The sequence below is a fragment of the Martes martes genome (assembly GCF_963455335.1).
Source record: "Martes martes genome assembly, chromosome: 16".
Classification (NCBI taxonomy): Eukaryota; Metazoa; Chordata; class Mammalia; order Carnivora; family Mustelidae; genus Martes; species Martes martes.
In genome coordinates, this window is record NC_137904.1 from 27,556,902 (window position 1) to 27,571,201 (window position 14,300).

The window sequence follows — 14,300 nt, forward strand, 5'->3', positions numbered from 1 at the left end:
ACAATAAAGGATAGGAAGTTGGAACTCTTTTTCTCTTACCATTTAAGTAATCTCTACCCCCAATGTGGGGCTCAAACTCATGACCCCCAGATCAAGAGTCACATGCACTTCTAACTGAGCCAGACAGGAGCCCCAAAGTTAGAACTCTAAAGGAAAAATATTTTCATTATTATTCCTTTACTAGGAAAGTCCTTGTGTTCTTTATACGTTGATGAAGTATTATTGAGACTGCTAAGGCCAGCAAATATAAACTGCTTTTATTGTGCAAAAATTAAGAATGGCTCAGGTTATATAATGGTAGCTGATGTAAATGTACTAAATCTCAGCTTCTGGAAGAGTTGATTTTGAACTCAATCACCCTTTAAGAGAAGACATACCAGCTCGCATAATTTCATCAACCAGGAGAATGTTGGTGGCAATCACCGTGCTGAGGAAAAAGATAACAGGGTAAGTAAAGCCTACCAACCCGCTCTCATCTCCCCCCCCACCCAGCAATCTTCAGCTACCAAAAGTACTTTGTTCTTTAATGTGTTAGTCTGATAAATTACCAGACGAAGCTATTGTAAATACAAATATCACCCTTGTATTATAATTTCAGATCCTCAGCTGATAAAACAAAAGTTTGACTTTATGTACCAGCAAAACTGAGCTCATTTTTAGCACATCATTTGCTTTCCCCCCCCACTATACGTGTGGTACAATTTCAGTAAACTTCTTCTTTCCCTTCCCCCTCAAATAAACAGTAAGGGAAACATTTCCAAATCTGACACTGCTAGAATTAAAATGGACAAAGGACTGTAAAATGACAGAAGCTAGTGTTAGTAACTGGATACTACACCTTTTCATACACTTAACCATTTTTCACTATAGGGTGGCAAAAACAATAAACAAGTTTTAAAGTTACTGATTATGTCCCTAAAAGTCTTTCCCTTTTTACTAATATGAATTTACCAAGAATGAAGAAGTTGTTTTTTCACACAATAATTATCCCAAACCCCTGCATCTGCCGCTACCATGGGCTCACCTGCAAAGCAAAAACAAACTATTTTAACACCACAATCTTGACATATTCTGTTAATACTGGTTATATATTCTAACAGTGTTTAATATGCCACCAGAACTACTAGTGTCCAGGTCACAATGACCTCCATGTTATCAAATGCAACCCAGTGGTCAGTTCTTAAGCCTCGTGGATCAGCAACACTTAACACGGCCTCCCGACTACTCTAGCTTCACTCGTCTTCCAGGATACCACACTCAGCCCGGTTTTTTCTTTTACATTAGTGACTCCTTTTCTGTTGGCTTTCCTGGTTCTTCCTCGTCTTCCCAGAGCTCTTAATTTTAGAGTAGCCAGTGACTTAGTCCTGGGTTCTTTTCTTCTCTCTCTATACTCACTCCCCAAGCATTCTCACCAAGTCTTCTGGATTTAAACCAGTGTATACACTCCAAAGACTCTCATTTTTATCTCCAACCCAGAGCTCTTTCTTGAGCTCCAGACTCATACTTCCAACTGTCTATTTCACTGGAAAGTCTAAGACACTTCGATTTTAACTTTGCCAAAGCTCAGTGCTGGCCTCCTCCCCCAAAGCTGCTCTACCCACAGTTCTCCAATGTGGTTAATGGCCATTCCAACCTTCTATTGTTCAGCAGACTCCTCTCCACAGAATAACCAGAGTGATCCTTTTAAATGTAATTAGGCCACTTCACAGCTTTGCCAAAAATTGCTCCCTCTTCCACTGCAGTAAAAGTCAAAGTCCTTGGACTGGCCCCTATACCCTGCATGATCTCTCTGTTACTTTTCTAATCTCCTTCCTCCTCTTCAAAAACTTCAGACGCTGGCCTTTCCACTGGCTGCTCCTTCTGCCCAGGACACTCTTTCCTCAGTTCCCGAACATGGCTACTTTCTTACTTCCTTTGATTATTTTCTACAGACGTATTCTCAATGAGGTCTACCCTGCCCACCCTCTCTCTTTAAATTGTGACCGCCCCCTCATTCTAGCATTCATAGTCCTCCTTATAGGATCCTTTTATTTTTTACATTGTATTTATTACTCCTTAAATGCTCAGGGAACTTATTTATTAAGCTTATTATTTATTTTTTTTAAGATTTTTACTTATTTATTTGACAGACAGAGATCACAAGTAGGCAGAGAGGCAGGCAGAGAGAGAGAGGAGGAAGCAGGCTCCCCGCTTGAGCAGAGAACCCGATGCAGGGCTCTATCCCAGGACCCTGAGATCATGACCTGAGCCAAAGGCAGAGGCTTTAACCCACTGAGCCACCAAGGCGCCCCTAAGCTAATTATTTAGTGCCTATCCTTCCCTGCTATAATAGAAGCTTAGAAGGGCAGGGGTTTTTTCTCTTTTGTTCTTGGTCAATCTCAAGAGTCAAATAACAAGCTCTCAAAAACTTTTTCTTAAAAGAATGTTTTCTTTCAAGAAGTTCAAAAGCAAATTAAAGGCACCCAAATTTTAAATATTGATGTCACCCGAATCTCCAATCCCTCACTATAACTTCTGGGTCACTGTAGTATAACCTCTTTCTTTACTGAGCAGCTAATTTTTCTTCACTTTCTTACCTGTATCCAGATCTATACCAACAGGTTGTTTTGATTCAGAATGTTCAGCCTGAACTTTTACTAGAGTTTCCTGCAGGTCAAAACCAGAATTCTGAGCAAGAACCTTTAAGAATAAAAAAAATATATGTGTGTGAATTATCTTCACATATATATTTGAGTATCAAATATAAAAAGTGAGGCTCTGCCCTCTAGTCTTGTGAAAACATATTCATAATACAGTAATCATTTCCTTTCAAAGAAGTCCATTCTTTTTTTTTTTTTAAGATTTTATTTATTTATTTGTCGGAGAGAGTGAGCACAGGCAGACAGAGAGGCAGGCAGAGGCAGAGGGAGAAGCAGGCTCCCTGCTGAGCAAGGAGCCCGATATGGGACTCGATCCGAGGACCCTGGGATCATGACCTGAGCCGAAGGCAGCTGCTTAACCAACTGAGCCTCTCAGGCGTCCCCAAAGAATTCCATTCTTAATCAAATTATTATTTCATGTATCTAGCAGTTTTTATATTTACATAAACATCTTCCCTATGTGTATTACACTAAATTCTGAGGACATTACAGTCCCTCATCCCCACCCCATATTAATTTCCCTCCTTGCAAAGGATTTCTTAAAAAATTGATGGGGGGGGGAACCTGGGTGGCTCAGTAGGTTAAGCATCTGCCTTCGGCTCAGGTTATGATCTCAGGGTCTTGGGATCAAGCCTCTCCTCCCTGCTTATGCATTCACGCTTATGCGCTCGCGCTCTCTCTCTCTCTCTCGTGCTCTCTCAAATAAATAAAATCTTTACAAAATAATAATAATAAATGGAAAATTAGTAGAATGGTATTATTTCTTCTTGTTCCTTGAGCCACACATTTTCTAGCTTTTCCTAGGCACCTGCTAAAGGAACCCTCCATATTTTCAGGATCTTTATGTCCTCATCAACATGAGGATAGTCATGACCTGTGGCAACAGGAATGGAGACGAAAGCACTCTAAACCTGGTTTATTTCCAAGTAGAACCAAACCACCACTATATACCAGGCTTACCGGTTTGTGTCAACTACCGGACCATCACTTACTGATTTTGCTGTTTTGGGCAAAGATAAAACAGATATCTAATTCTCAAAGATTCCACAAATTATGAATAATTTTAAAGCAATTAACAAAGAGACTTTGCTAGCACTGTTCTTAATCTTTTACTTCATGGTAATAACACCTTTGACATGGTCTTCTCTGTTTCTAAGTGGTTCACAACCAGATTAAGGCAAAGGAAAAGGAATGGTAATTCTCTGTCCTTCTTTCGACACATGGAATATCTGGTTTCTCTCCTTTTCTAGGTATTAAAATGAAAATGACAAAAGCACGCTTATATTTGGCAGTGCTAAACAGCCTGAAGTTCTCACTTCCCACAATTTAAAGTGATGATAATACTTTGGATACCACCACCAAGATAAAAATCTACCCTAAAGTCTAGTTAAATTTTAAGTTCTAAACTTTCTCATTGTGATTAATCATGAACCATTTTTGAAGGAAATTTCTGGACTTACTTCAAATTTCGCACTCAGAGATAGGCAAAGGGGCAATTTAGTTATTTCATGAAACTTTGACAAGGATTCCGAGCTATTATTCAAAAGTTTCCCTGCTTAACTGTAACATATCTTAAACAAAAGTGCCTGAGGAAATGCAAATAAAAACTGTCTCTCTTACTCTCACAAAACAAACTGAGGGTTGCTGGTGGGGAGAGGGGTAGGAGAGGATGGTTGGGTTATGGACATTGGGGAGGGTATGTGATATGGTGAGTGCTGTGAAGTGTGTGTGTAAGCCTGATGATTCACAGACCTGTACCCCTGGAGCAAATAATACATTATATGTTAATTAAAAAAACTCTTTCTACTCTGGTCTTAGATAATATGGACAATTTATAATCCAACACCCTTATGTCTAACCACTTGTTCTTTGGCCATTAGGATAGTTGTACCTTAGGAATAATGAGCAAGGCATCAGCAAAAGCTTGGACTCCAAGACGAGCTCTTCCTTTTATACTGTGCTTGTAATTAACAAGGGCTTCCGCTATTGCCACTTCAACTGCACCTGCTCCCGGAACTACACAGCCTGTTGGAGGGAAAAGATTGGCAAGGCATGCTGGATAGAAACACTGGAGAAAAAAGCACTTAGCTATTCAAGTGTGTTCAATTATACCGCCGACACCTAAAATATACCTAAATATATACAGAAATAAAGTAAGTTGCATAGTTCAGTGGTTACTCAGATGCCTTATGAAGCATCCTGAAGTTACACACCATTAAATAATTAGGCATGGTACAGACAACTGGCTGCAAGCAGCTTACTTCATTCTCTGTAAGAGTAGACATTTCCTCCATCTTCATCTTATTCTTCATGACTATATTTAAAAGGTAGTTATTTATAATTTTGGGGACAGGAAACTAATTGTAGTATCTGATTTGAAATTTAAAAAAAAAACAACAACTTTAGGCCAAGATAATTTCGTCACCATTTTGGTATAGAATTCTTGAGACTTATGATAGTATTTGTTTTCTGTACTGAAGCGAAACACAAACAGCTACCTGAGGGAAAAATACAGGTGTTCTTATTACTCGAAGGTAAAAGCTCTGGTTAAAAACATCAATTTTCACAACAGGATATGACTTTTATACCTGCTGATATGGTTTTCATAAAGTTTATGACTCTCCTTGAATCAACAAATTTGCCTTGGAATTACCCATCTTTAAAACAGAACAACACAAAAAGAATCTCTCCTTTATCCCACATTATTTTTTAATTACTTGCCCCTTCCTCTGTTTCCCTGTACAATATAACTGCTCAAAAGAGTCGTCTGTCTACTTGGTGACCACATCCTTGCCTCCCATTCACATTTTTAAAAAGTTCCTTGTGATATAATACTGTATGTTAATTACACCAGAATTAAAAAGTAATTTAAAAAAATTTTTCAAGTTCTTGTGAAATACTGAATATACATAGAAGGATATTTATATGTATAAGGTATAAAGAACAAATGTGGAAATAAATGTACTCATGTACCTCCCACCCACCTTTAGAAATAGAACATTAAAGAACATTACCAGTAGCTGTAAAAACTTCCCTGGTCCCATTCTGTGAAAACACATAAAATTTGTGGGATGTTACTAAAGCAACACCTAAAAAGAAACTTGTATCACTAAACACCTACATTAGAAAAGAAGAAAAGTCTCAAACCAATGATTTCAGCCTCCGCCCTAAGAACTAGAAAAGAGCAAATGAAACTTAACGTAAACAGAAGAAAATAATAAAAATTGGAGTGGAAATCAATGAAATAAACATGAACAGTGTCAAAAAAAGGAACAGTGTCAGAAATGAAAAAGGTAATTATAACTATAGATTCCACAGACGTTAAAAGTACAATAGTAAGGGAATATTATGAACAACTTATGCTAATCAATTTGAAAACTTGGATCAGGGATTAGCAAATTTTCTGCAAAACACCACATTTAAATGTTTTAGGCTCTGTTGGCCATGCCATCTCCTTTGTAACTATTCAACACTGCCACTGTAGCACAAAAGAGGCACAGGTAATACCTGAATAAATGGGTATAGCTATATCCCCATAAACTTTATTTACCAAAAATAGGCAGCAAACAGGATTTAGCTCATGGGCAACAGTTTGATGATCTCAACAGACAAAACAGACAAATTTCTTCAAAGAAACAAACTCAAAAAAAAGATAATCTGAATAGCCCTGTATCTATTAAAAGGACTGATTATAGCTTAAATTTTTCTCATGAAAAAAACTGGGGCCCAGATGGCTTTACTGGTAAACTCTACCAAACATTTAAGAAAGAAGTAATACAATTCTATACAAGAATTCAACACTTTCAGAAAATTAAAAAGGAGAGAATGTTTTCTAACTCATTCTTGAGGCCAGCATTATTCTAATAGCAAAAAAGATAAAGGCATTATAAGCAAAAAAAATTTATAAATACCCCTTATGAATACAAATATAAAAATTCTTGAAGTATTTTAGCAAATCAAGTCCAACAATATATAGAAAAGACAATACACATAGCAGCATTACTCACAACAGCCAAAAAGTGAAGTGATCTAAGTTTCCATCAATGGATAAATGGATAAGTAACAGGCTGTGTATGTGTGTGTGTGTGTGTGTGTGTGTGTGTGTGTATACATGCCCCTCACAAGGAACTTTTTAAAAATGTGAATGGGTGGCAAGGATGCAGTCACCAAGTGGAAAGATAGATAGATAGATGCTAATATTCTTCCCTAATCTCAGATATATATATATATACATACGTATATATCTGAGAATATATACATATGTATATATATTTATATATATATAAAATGCAATGTTATTCAGCCTTAAAAAGCAAGGACATTCTGACATATACCACAACATGGATGAACCCTGAAGATATTATGCTAAGTGAAATAAGCCAGTCACAAAATGACAAATACTGGATGATTCCACTCAAACAAGGTACATAGAATAGTCAATTTCAGAGACACGGTAATTAGAAGAGTGGTTTCCGGGAGATGGGAAGAGAGGGGAATGGAGAATTATTGTTTAATGGCTATGGATTTTCGGTATTATAAGATGAAAAATGTTCTATTGATGGATGATGGTGATGGTTGCACAACAACATGAAAGAATGTAACTTATTGCCACTGAATTGTAACACTTAAAAATGATTAAAATAACAAATTATATACATATATATATCCAAAATTTTAAAAAATAATTTAAAAACTGTAATCTACATTTAAAGAGGATAATATATCATAAGTAAGTAGGGTTTAACTCAAGAATGTAAGGTTGGTTGAACGTTTAAAAATTAATGTAATTTACCACATTAATAATCTAACAGAGAAGAAACATATAATCACCTCAATAGATCACCAGAAAAGCAACTGGCAAAATCGAACATCATTTGTGATAAAAACTCTCAGCAAGAGAACTTCCTCAATCTGACAGAGGACTTCTAGAAAAATCTACAGCTAAATATCATACATAATAGAGAAAGGCTGAATGTTTTCCCCGTATGATCAGGAGCAAGGAAAGGATGCCCACTCTCACCATTTCCATTCAACAATGTATTGAAGTTTCTAGCCCATGGAATAAAAGGAAAAAAGAAACAAAAGATATCCAGATTAGAAAGGAAGAAGTAAAATTGTCTTTATTAGCAGACAACATGATCATTTATACCACTTATATAAGTCAGTGAAATCTATAAGAAAGCTACTAGAATGAGTGAGTTTAACAAGGTTGCAGAATTTAAGATCAATATACAAAAATCAACTGTATTTCTATATTGTAACAATCAGAAATTGAAATTTTAAAAACATCATGTACCAAAGGACCAAAATTCATGGACTACATAAATCTGAAAAAAGATATGCCACTAAAAATTACAAAAGATTGCTGAAATAAATAAATATATATATATTGCTGAGATAGAGTCAAGAAGGCTCAAATAAATAAATATACCATGACTCAATATTAAGATACCAATTATTCCCAGAATGTTCTACAGATTCAATGAAATTCCAACCAAAATCTCAAGTCTTTTTGGTAGAAACTGACATGCTAATTCTAAAATTCATATGAAGATGCAAAAGATTTTAAATAACCAAATAACTTGAAAAAGAACAAAATGGGAGGATTGACACTGCTAATTTCAAGACTTATCATAAAGTTACAGTAAACAGGACAGTATATTAACACTGAGATAGACAAACAGATCAATGGAACAGAATAAGAATACAGAAATAGAACCACACAAATACGGACAACTGATTTTCAATGAAAAGTTTCAATGGCAACTCAACTCACTGGAAAAAAAAAATCTTTTCAACAAATGCAGCCAGAACAACTTGATCAAAGAATATTAAGGTATACCATAGGTATATACCTAAAAGTTGATTTGCGGGGTCATCTAGTAACTCTATGTTTAACTTTGTAAGGAACTCCCTACTATTTTCCAACAGTTCCCACCAACAATGTTGAGGGCTCCAATTTCTCCACATCCTTGCCAACTTTACTATTGTCCAGCTTTTTGATTTATAGCCATCATAACAGTTGTAAAACAGTATCTCTTCATGGTTTTGATTTTCATTTTCCTAATGATTAATTATGTTGAACATCTTTTCATGTGCTTATTATTCTATTTTAAATGGAGTTAGTTTATAAATTATCAATAAATAATACATACTAATATTCTTCCCTAACTTTTCTGAAAATTACACTGCACCTAAGGTAATGGAATGAGTTCTAAGCTGTAGAAGCCTTTTCATGATTTTAAAAATAAATTTCTTCTTTTTCTCTTTTTTTAAGTAGGTTCCATACCCAGCATGGAACCCAACTTGGGCCTGAACTCATGACTCTGAGATTGAGACCTAAGCTGAGATCAAGACTCAGATGCTTAGCTGACTGAGCCACCCAGGAACCCTAGTGTTTTTAAAAATAAATTTCTAAAAATAAAAAAATGATACTACAGCATCAAATTAAGTGCTTTTTCACTTCATAAACAGAAGTTTATGATTATAATTATACTTTTATCATACTTAATTATGATTAAGTTTATGATTTATAATTAAAAGGGCAGCTTACTAGGGCACCTGGGTGGCTCAGTCAGTTAAGCATTGACTTCAACTCGGGTCACTATCTCAGGGTCCTGGGATCAAGCCCCAAGTTGGGCTCCCTACTCAGCTGGGAGTCTGTTTGTCCTTCTCCCTCTCCCTCTGCCCCTCCCCCCAACTTGTGCTCATACACCCTTTCTCAAAAAAAAAAAAAAAGCACAGCATAGTTACTAAGAATATTCCAATGGAAAAAACTTAGTAAAAAAAAAAATAGAGTAATCATTCATATCTTTTAAAATACTATATATCGGGGTACCTGGGTGGCTCAGTGGGTTAAAGCCTCTGCCTTCGGCTCAGGTCATGATCCCAGGGTCCTGGGATTGAGCTCCGCATCAGGCTCTCTGCTCAGCAGGGAGCCTGTTTCCCTTCCTCTCTCTCTGCCTGCCTCTCTGTCTACTTGTGATCTCTGTCTATCAAATAAATAAATAAAATCTTAAAAAAAAACACATAAAAAATACTATATATCATGATAGATGTATTACTACTTTAAAAATACATAAGGTTCATATCCATCACAAAAAAGAGCCTACCATCTTCAATGGCATTTTTGATGGCACGAAGTCCATCCCTTATAGCGTCCTTGATTTGTGTCAGAGTATGCTTATTCGGTCCTTTAACCAACAAGGTGACAGAACGAGGGTTAACACAGGCCTCAATAAAAGTGAACTTTTCTTCACCCTAGACGATAATCCAAGAAGATATAACTCTAATACTTAATGTTACTATGAAATGAAAACCCAGCTTATAATAATAGAACCCAATCTTCATGTGAATTTTTCTTATCAAACATAACTAAATTTGTGTTAAAAGCAGTTGTTATATTTGAACTCTCAACAAACACTTAGATAAATAAATTGTAAGATCTGTCCTGTGGATTATTGAGACACCAAAAGGAAAAGCCTGAATTAAAAGACTTAGCATTTTTTTTTAAAAAGGGTGGGGCATCTGCCTTTGGCTCAGATCAGGATCCCAGGGTCCTGGGATGGAGCCCCACATTGGGCTCTCTGCTCAGCAGGGAGCCTGCTTCCCCCCTCCCTCTGCCTGCCACTACCCCTGCTTGTGCCCTCTATTCAAATAAATAAACAAAATATTAAAAAATAAAAAAATAAAATAAAAAAGCAAAAGGTTTACTCTTCACTTTATAACCACTGTCAGCAGAGATACTCACTAAAGCACACTCATGTACAAGACCAGCATGTCCCAAGCAATCTACAGTCAGGTCTTCAAGACAATTCACAGCCATTCCACCACAAGCAAGAGAGAGTCTGAAATGACATATGTCACCATAGCTTTTGTTATAGAAAGCACTAAAGAATTAATTTCTTAAAGGTGAAAAGATACCTAACACAGAAGACCGCATTGTCGCTGTGTTGTATTGTTTTTAAAATCTGTTTTAAGAAGGGGCGCCTGTGTGGCTCAGTTAAGTGGCTGCCTTAGGCTCAGGTCATGATCCCAGGATCCTGGGATTGAGTCCCACATAAGGCTCCCTGCTCAGCAGGGAGTTTGCTTCTCCCTCTGCCCCTCCCCACTCCTCATACTCTCTCTCTCTCTCTCTCAGATAAATAAATAAAATCTTTAAAAAAAATCCTCAGTGCTCTGCCCATTCATCCTTTCAAAAAAAATGTTTTAAGATAAAAACCTTCTTTGTACTTCAACAAAGTTCTGAGGTAGGTTAACAGTCTTGATTTTTTTTAACAGTCTTGATTTTTGACACTTCCATTATTTATTGAAATTAAAAACAGTATTTTGGAATCTGTATGCTATTTTGCTCACAATGTTTACATATAAACTAAAAGGAATACCATGGGATCATTTCAATTTTATCTGTTAAAAAACAGGATACATAGTAATCTGTAAGCTTACCTTTCCATATTTCTTCTTTTTGCTCTGCGAAGAGCTACTATGCCATGTTTTGCAAGAGCATCTAAGGAAAATGGGTCAATTCCCTAAAACCAAGTTAGCATAAAAGTTATAAGCACATCTTAAGCCAGTAGTTCTCAAACTTCTAAGAACTGCTTCACGTTCTTAGAAATTATTAAGAACTCAAAAAGCTTTTATGTGAACTGTATTCTATAATATTTGTCATATTATAAATTAAAATTGTGAAATGTTTAAAATATTAATCCATTCAAAATAATAAACCCATTTTATGTTAACATAAATAACATCTTCAAATGAAAATTTACTAAACTTTCCTAAACAAAAAAATATAAGGCTTAAAGTAATGGCACTGTTTCGTTTTTGGTATCTTCTTAATGTCTATCTTAATAGAAGACATCTAGATTCTCAGATCTGCTTCTGCATTCAATTTGGTGTGATATGTTGTTTGGGTTAAAGTATATTATGAAAACTTGAACTCACACAAATATGTATTGGAAAATGGAGGAATATTTTAATAGCCTTTCCAGATACATGTGGATATTCTTCTTTGATACTATATCAAAACTGAATAAATGACAGTTCCTTAAAGGTTAGTATCAATGTGAAATATGGGACCTATCAATAATCTTTTCATATTCTTTCATATTAAAATCCATTTGTCTATCTTACACTTTGAATGTATTATCTACCCAGGCATGTCTTTGTTAATCATACATTTTTTACTCATTTAGAAAACAGTGGTTCACTATGTTAAACAGAGCTTCCAAATGTTGATACATTTCACGGGTATATAATATCAAAAATATCACATTTGCTAATATCAATACTAATATTATCAGAAAAGTCCTTTAAGCACTGGAAAGCAGCCAAGTTCACAGAGGCAGTTACAAGTTTTCCAAAATTTTAATTTTGGCTTGAAAGCTCAAATTTATTTGGAACACTGTCAGTTGTTTTCCTTGAAGTGACAGAACCGCTTCTTCCTTTTTGAGAGAAGCCTGCCAAATACCCATGTCTAAATAACCACAGTTTTTCTGTCAGTTATTCTTTTTTTTTTTTAAAGTAATCTCTCTGCCCAAAATGGGGCTTGCACTCACAACCCCAAGATCAAGAGTTGCATGCTCTACTGAGCCAGCCAGGCACTCCTGCCAGTTACTCTTTAAAGTAAAAATGGCAGGACACCTGGGTGGCTCAGTTGGTTAAGCGGCTGTCTTCCACTCAGGTCATGATCCCAGCATCCTGGGATCGAGTCCCACATCGGGCTCCTTGCTCGGTGGGGAGCCTGCTTCTCCCTCTGCCTCTGCCTGCCACTCTGTCTGCCTGTGCTTGCGCTCTCTCCCTCTCTTTCTCTGACAAATAAATAAATAAAATCTTAAAAAAAAAAAAAGGAAAAATGGCATTCCATGAAAAAAGTGGATCAATTAGGGTCTCCTGGGTGGCTCAGTGGTTAAAGCCTCTGCCTTCGGCTCAGGTCATGATCTCAGGGTCTTGGGATCGAGCCCCACGTTGGGCTCTCTGCTCAGCAGGGAGCCTGCTTCCCTTCTTCTCTCTCTGCCTGCTTCTCTGCCTAGTTGTGATTTCTGTCTGTCAAATAAATAAAATCTTTTTTTTTAAAGTGGATCAATTATACATATATACATATGTATACATATATATACATATACACATATACATATGTATATATGTATAATTGTGCAATTATACAATTGCAACTCAATTATATAAGAACTCTCCCTCTAGACAACTATATTTAAAAAAAATTTTTTTTTGAGAGAGTGTGATCATGAGGAGGGCAGGGGGGTCATGGGGGCTGGGCAGAGAGAAAGGAAAGAGAAACTCCCAAGCAGATTCCATGTGCAGCTCTGTGCAGAGCCTGATGCAGGGCTCAATCTCATAACCATGAGATCATGATCTGAGCTGAAACCAAGAGTGGGATGCTTAACAAACTAAGCCATCCAGACGCCCCCACAACAACCACATTTTGATATTCAGATTTCACACTCTGTCACATAGGATTATAAAAGTATGCATATTTAACGAAAATTTAATTAATAAGTTTTACCACTTCAAGATATTCTCAAATGGGGGCGGCTGGGTGGCTCAGTCAGTTGGGCGTCTGATTCTTGATTTTGGCTCAGGTCATGATCTCATGGTCATGGGATTGAGCCCCATGTCAGGCTCCACATTCAGTAGGGAGCCTTCTTGGGATTCTCCCTTTCCCTCCGCCCCTCCCCGCCACACACACACTCTCTCACTCCCTCTCAAATAAATAAATAAATAAATCTTTTAAAAAAAAAAAAAAAAGATATCTCAAATGAAACTGCCATTTTTTTTTTTAAACCTCAAAGACTCCCTGAAATGGTCTTTGGGATTCCTAGGAATCCACAGACCACACTGCAAGAAATGCTGAAAAACATTTACAAATAGTTAAAATCTCAACTTTCTTTCTCACCTTTTGATTAATGACAACAAATCCTTTATTGGACTGAGCACAGACTCTGTCTTTCAGGTCTATTATTTTTTGTACTCTATCTTCAATAAATTTTCTTTCAGCTTTTACCAATTTCTCTTTCTCTTCAGCAGTCTTATAAAAGAAACCAGAGCTCACCTCTCTAAAAGATTAATAAAAACAAGCAAGTAAAAGTGGAGAAAAAAAGAAGGAGGGAAAGGTAGGAGTTTACACTAAACATTTGGGAGGGAAGAAAGAGATTAAAAAAGACTTTTAGGGAGCACCTAGGTGGCTCAGTTGGTTAAGCAGCCAATCCTTAATTTCAGTCAGATCATGATCTCAGTCATGAGACTTGAGCCCTGTGCCTGCTTAAGATTCATTCTTTCTTTGTCCCGCACCTTGGCCCCTCCCCCACTTGTCTCTAAATCAATTAATTAATCAAAATTAAAAACACTTCTAGAAAATATAGTTTCAACATTTACAAAGAGTAACTGCCACGTACGTTTTTTCATATTCTAGTGACACATTGCAAGTAAGGATAAATGCATCTTCCACTCGCTTCTTCATGTCTGGATGACGGGCACCATGGTCCAAAACTAATCCTCTGATCAATCTATTAAAAATATGTAATGTGTCTTACTTGGAATATACACTCTAAATTTGTTATAAAATAAGGATTGTATTCTTAAAATTGTAACAGATCAGGACACACATTGTTTCCTTGCACCAACTTTAAGTCTAACACATAATTA

The 14,300-nt window shown here is 36.4% G+C and overlaps 1 protein-coding gene across 3 annotated transcripts in view; it reads right to left on the bottom strand.

Moving 5' to 3' along the window:
* Positions 1-233: 233 nt before the first annotated feature.
* CCT6B (chaperonin containing TCP1 subunit 6B) overlaps positions 234-14,300 on the bottom strand; it is a gene marked incomplete at its 5' end in the record, with an annotated part of 28,550 nt that continues 14,483 nt past the window's right edge. For 2 of the 3 annotated variants that reach the window (XM_080827232.1, XM_080827230.1), the window contains 9 exons: positions 234-427; positions 952-1,024; positions 2,577-2,679; positions 4,531-4,664; positions 9,752-9,899; positions 10,390-10,486; positions 11,085-11,167; positions 13,552-13,711; positions 14,051-14,161. In XM_080827232.1, the coding sequence (XP_080683358.1) occupies positions 355-427; positions 952-1,024; positions 2,577-2,679; positions 4,531-4,664; positions 9,752-9,899; positions 10,390-10,486; positions 11,085-11,167; positions 13,552-13,711; positions 14,051-14,161 (982 nt within the window). In that variant the 3' untranslated portion in view covers positions 234-354. The remainder of the gene's footprint in view (positions 428-951; positions 1,025-2,576; positions 2,680-4,530; positions 4,665-9,751; positions 9,900-10,389; positions 10,487-11,084; positions 11,168-13,551; positions 13,712-14,050; positions 14,162-14,300) is intronic. The other variant, XM_080827231.1, reaches the window with a different exon arrangement.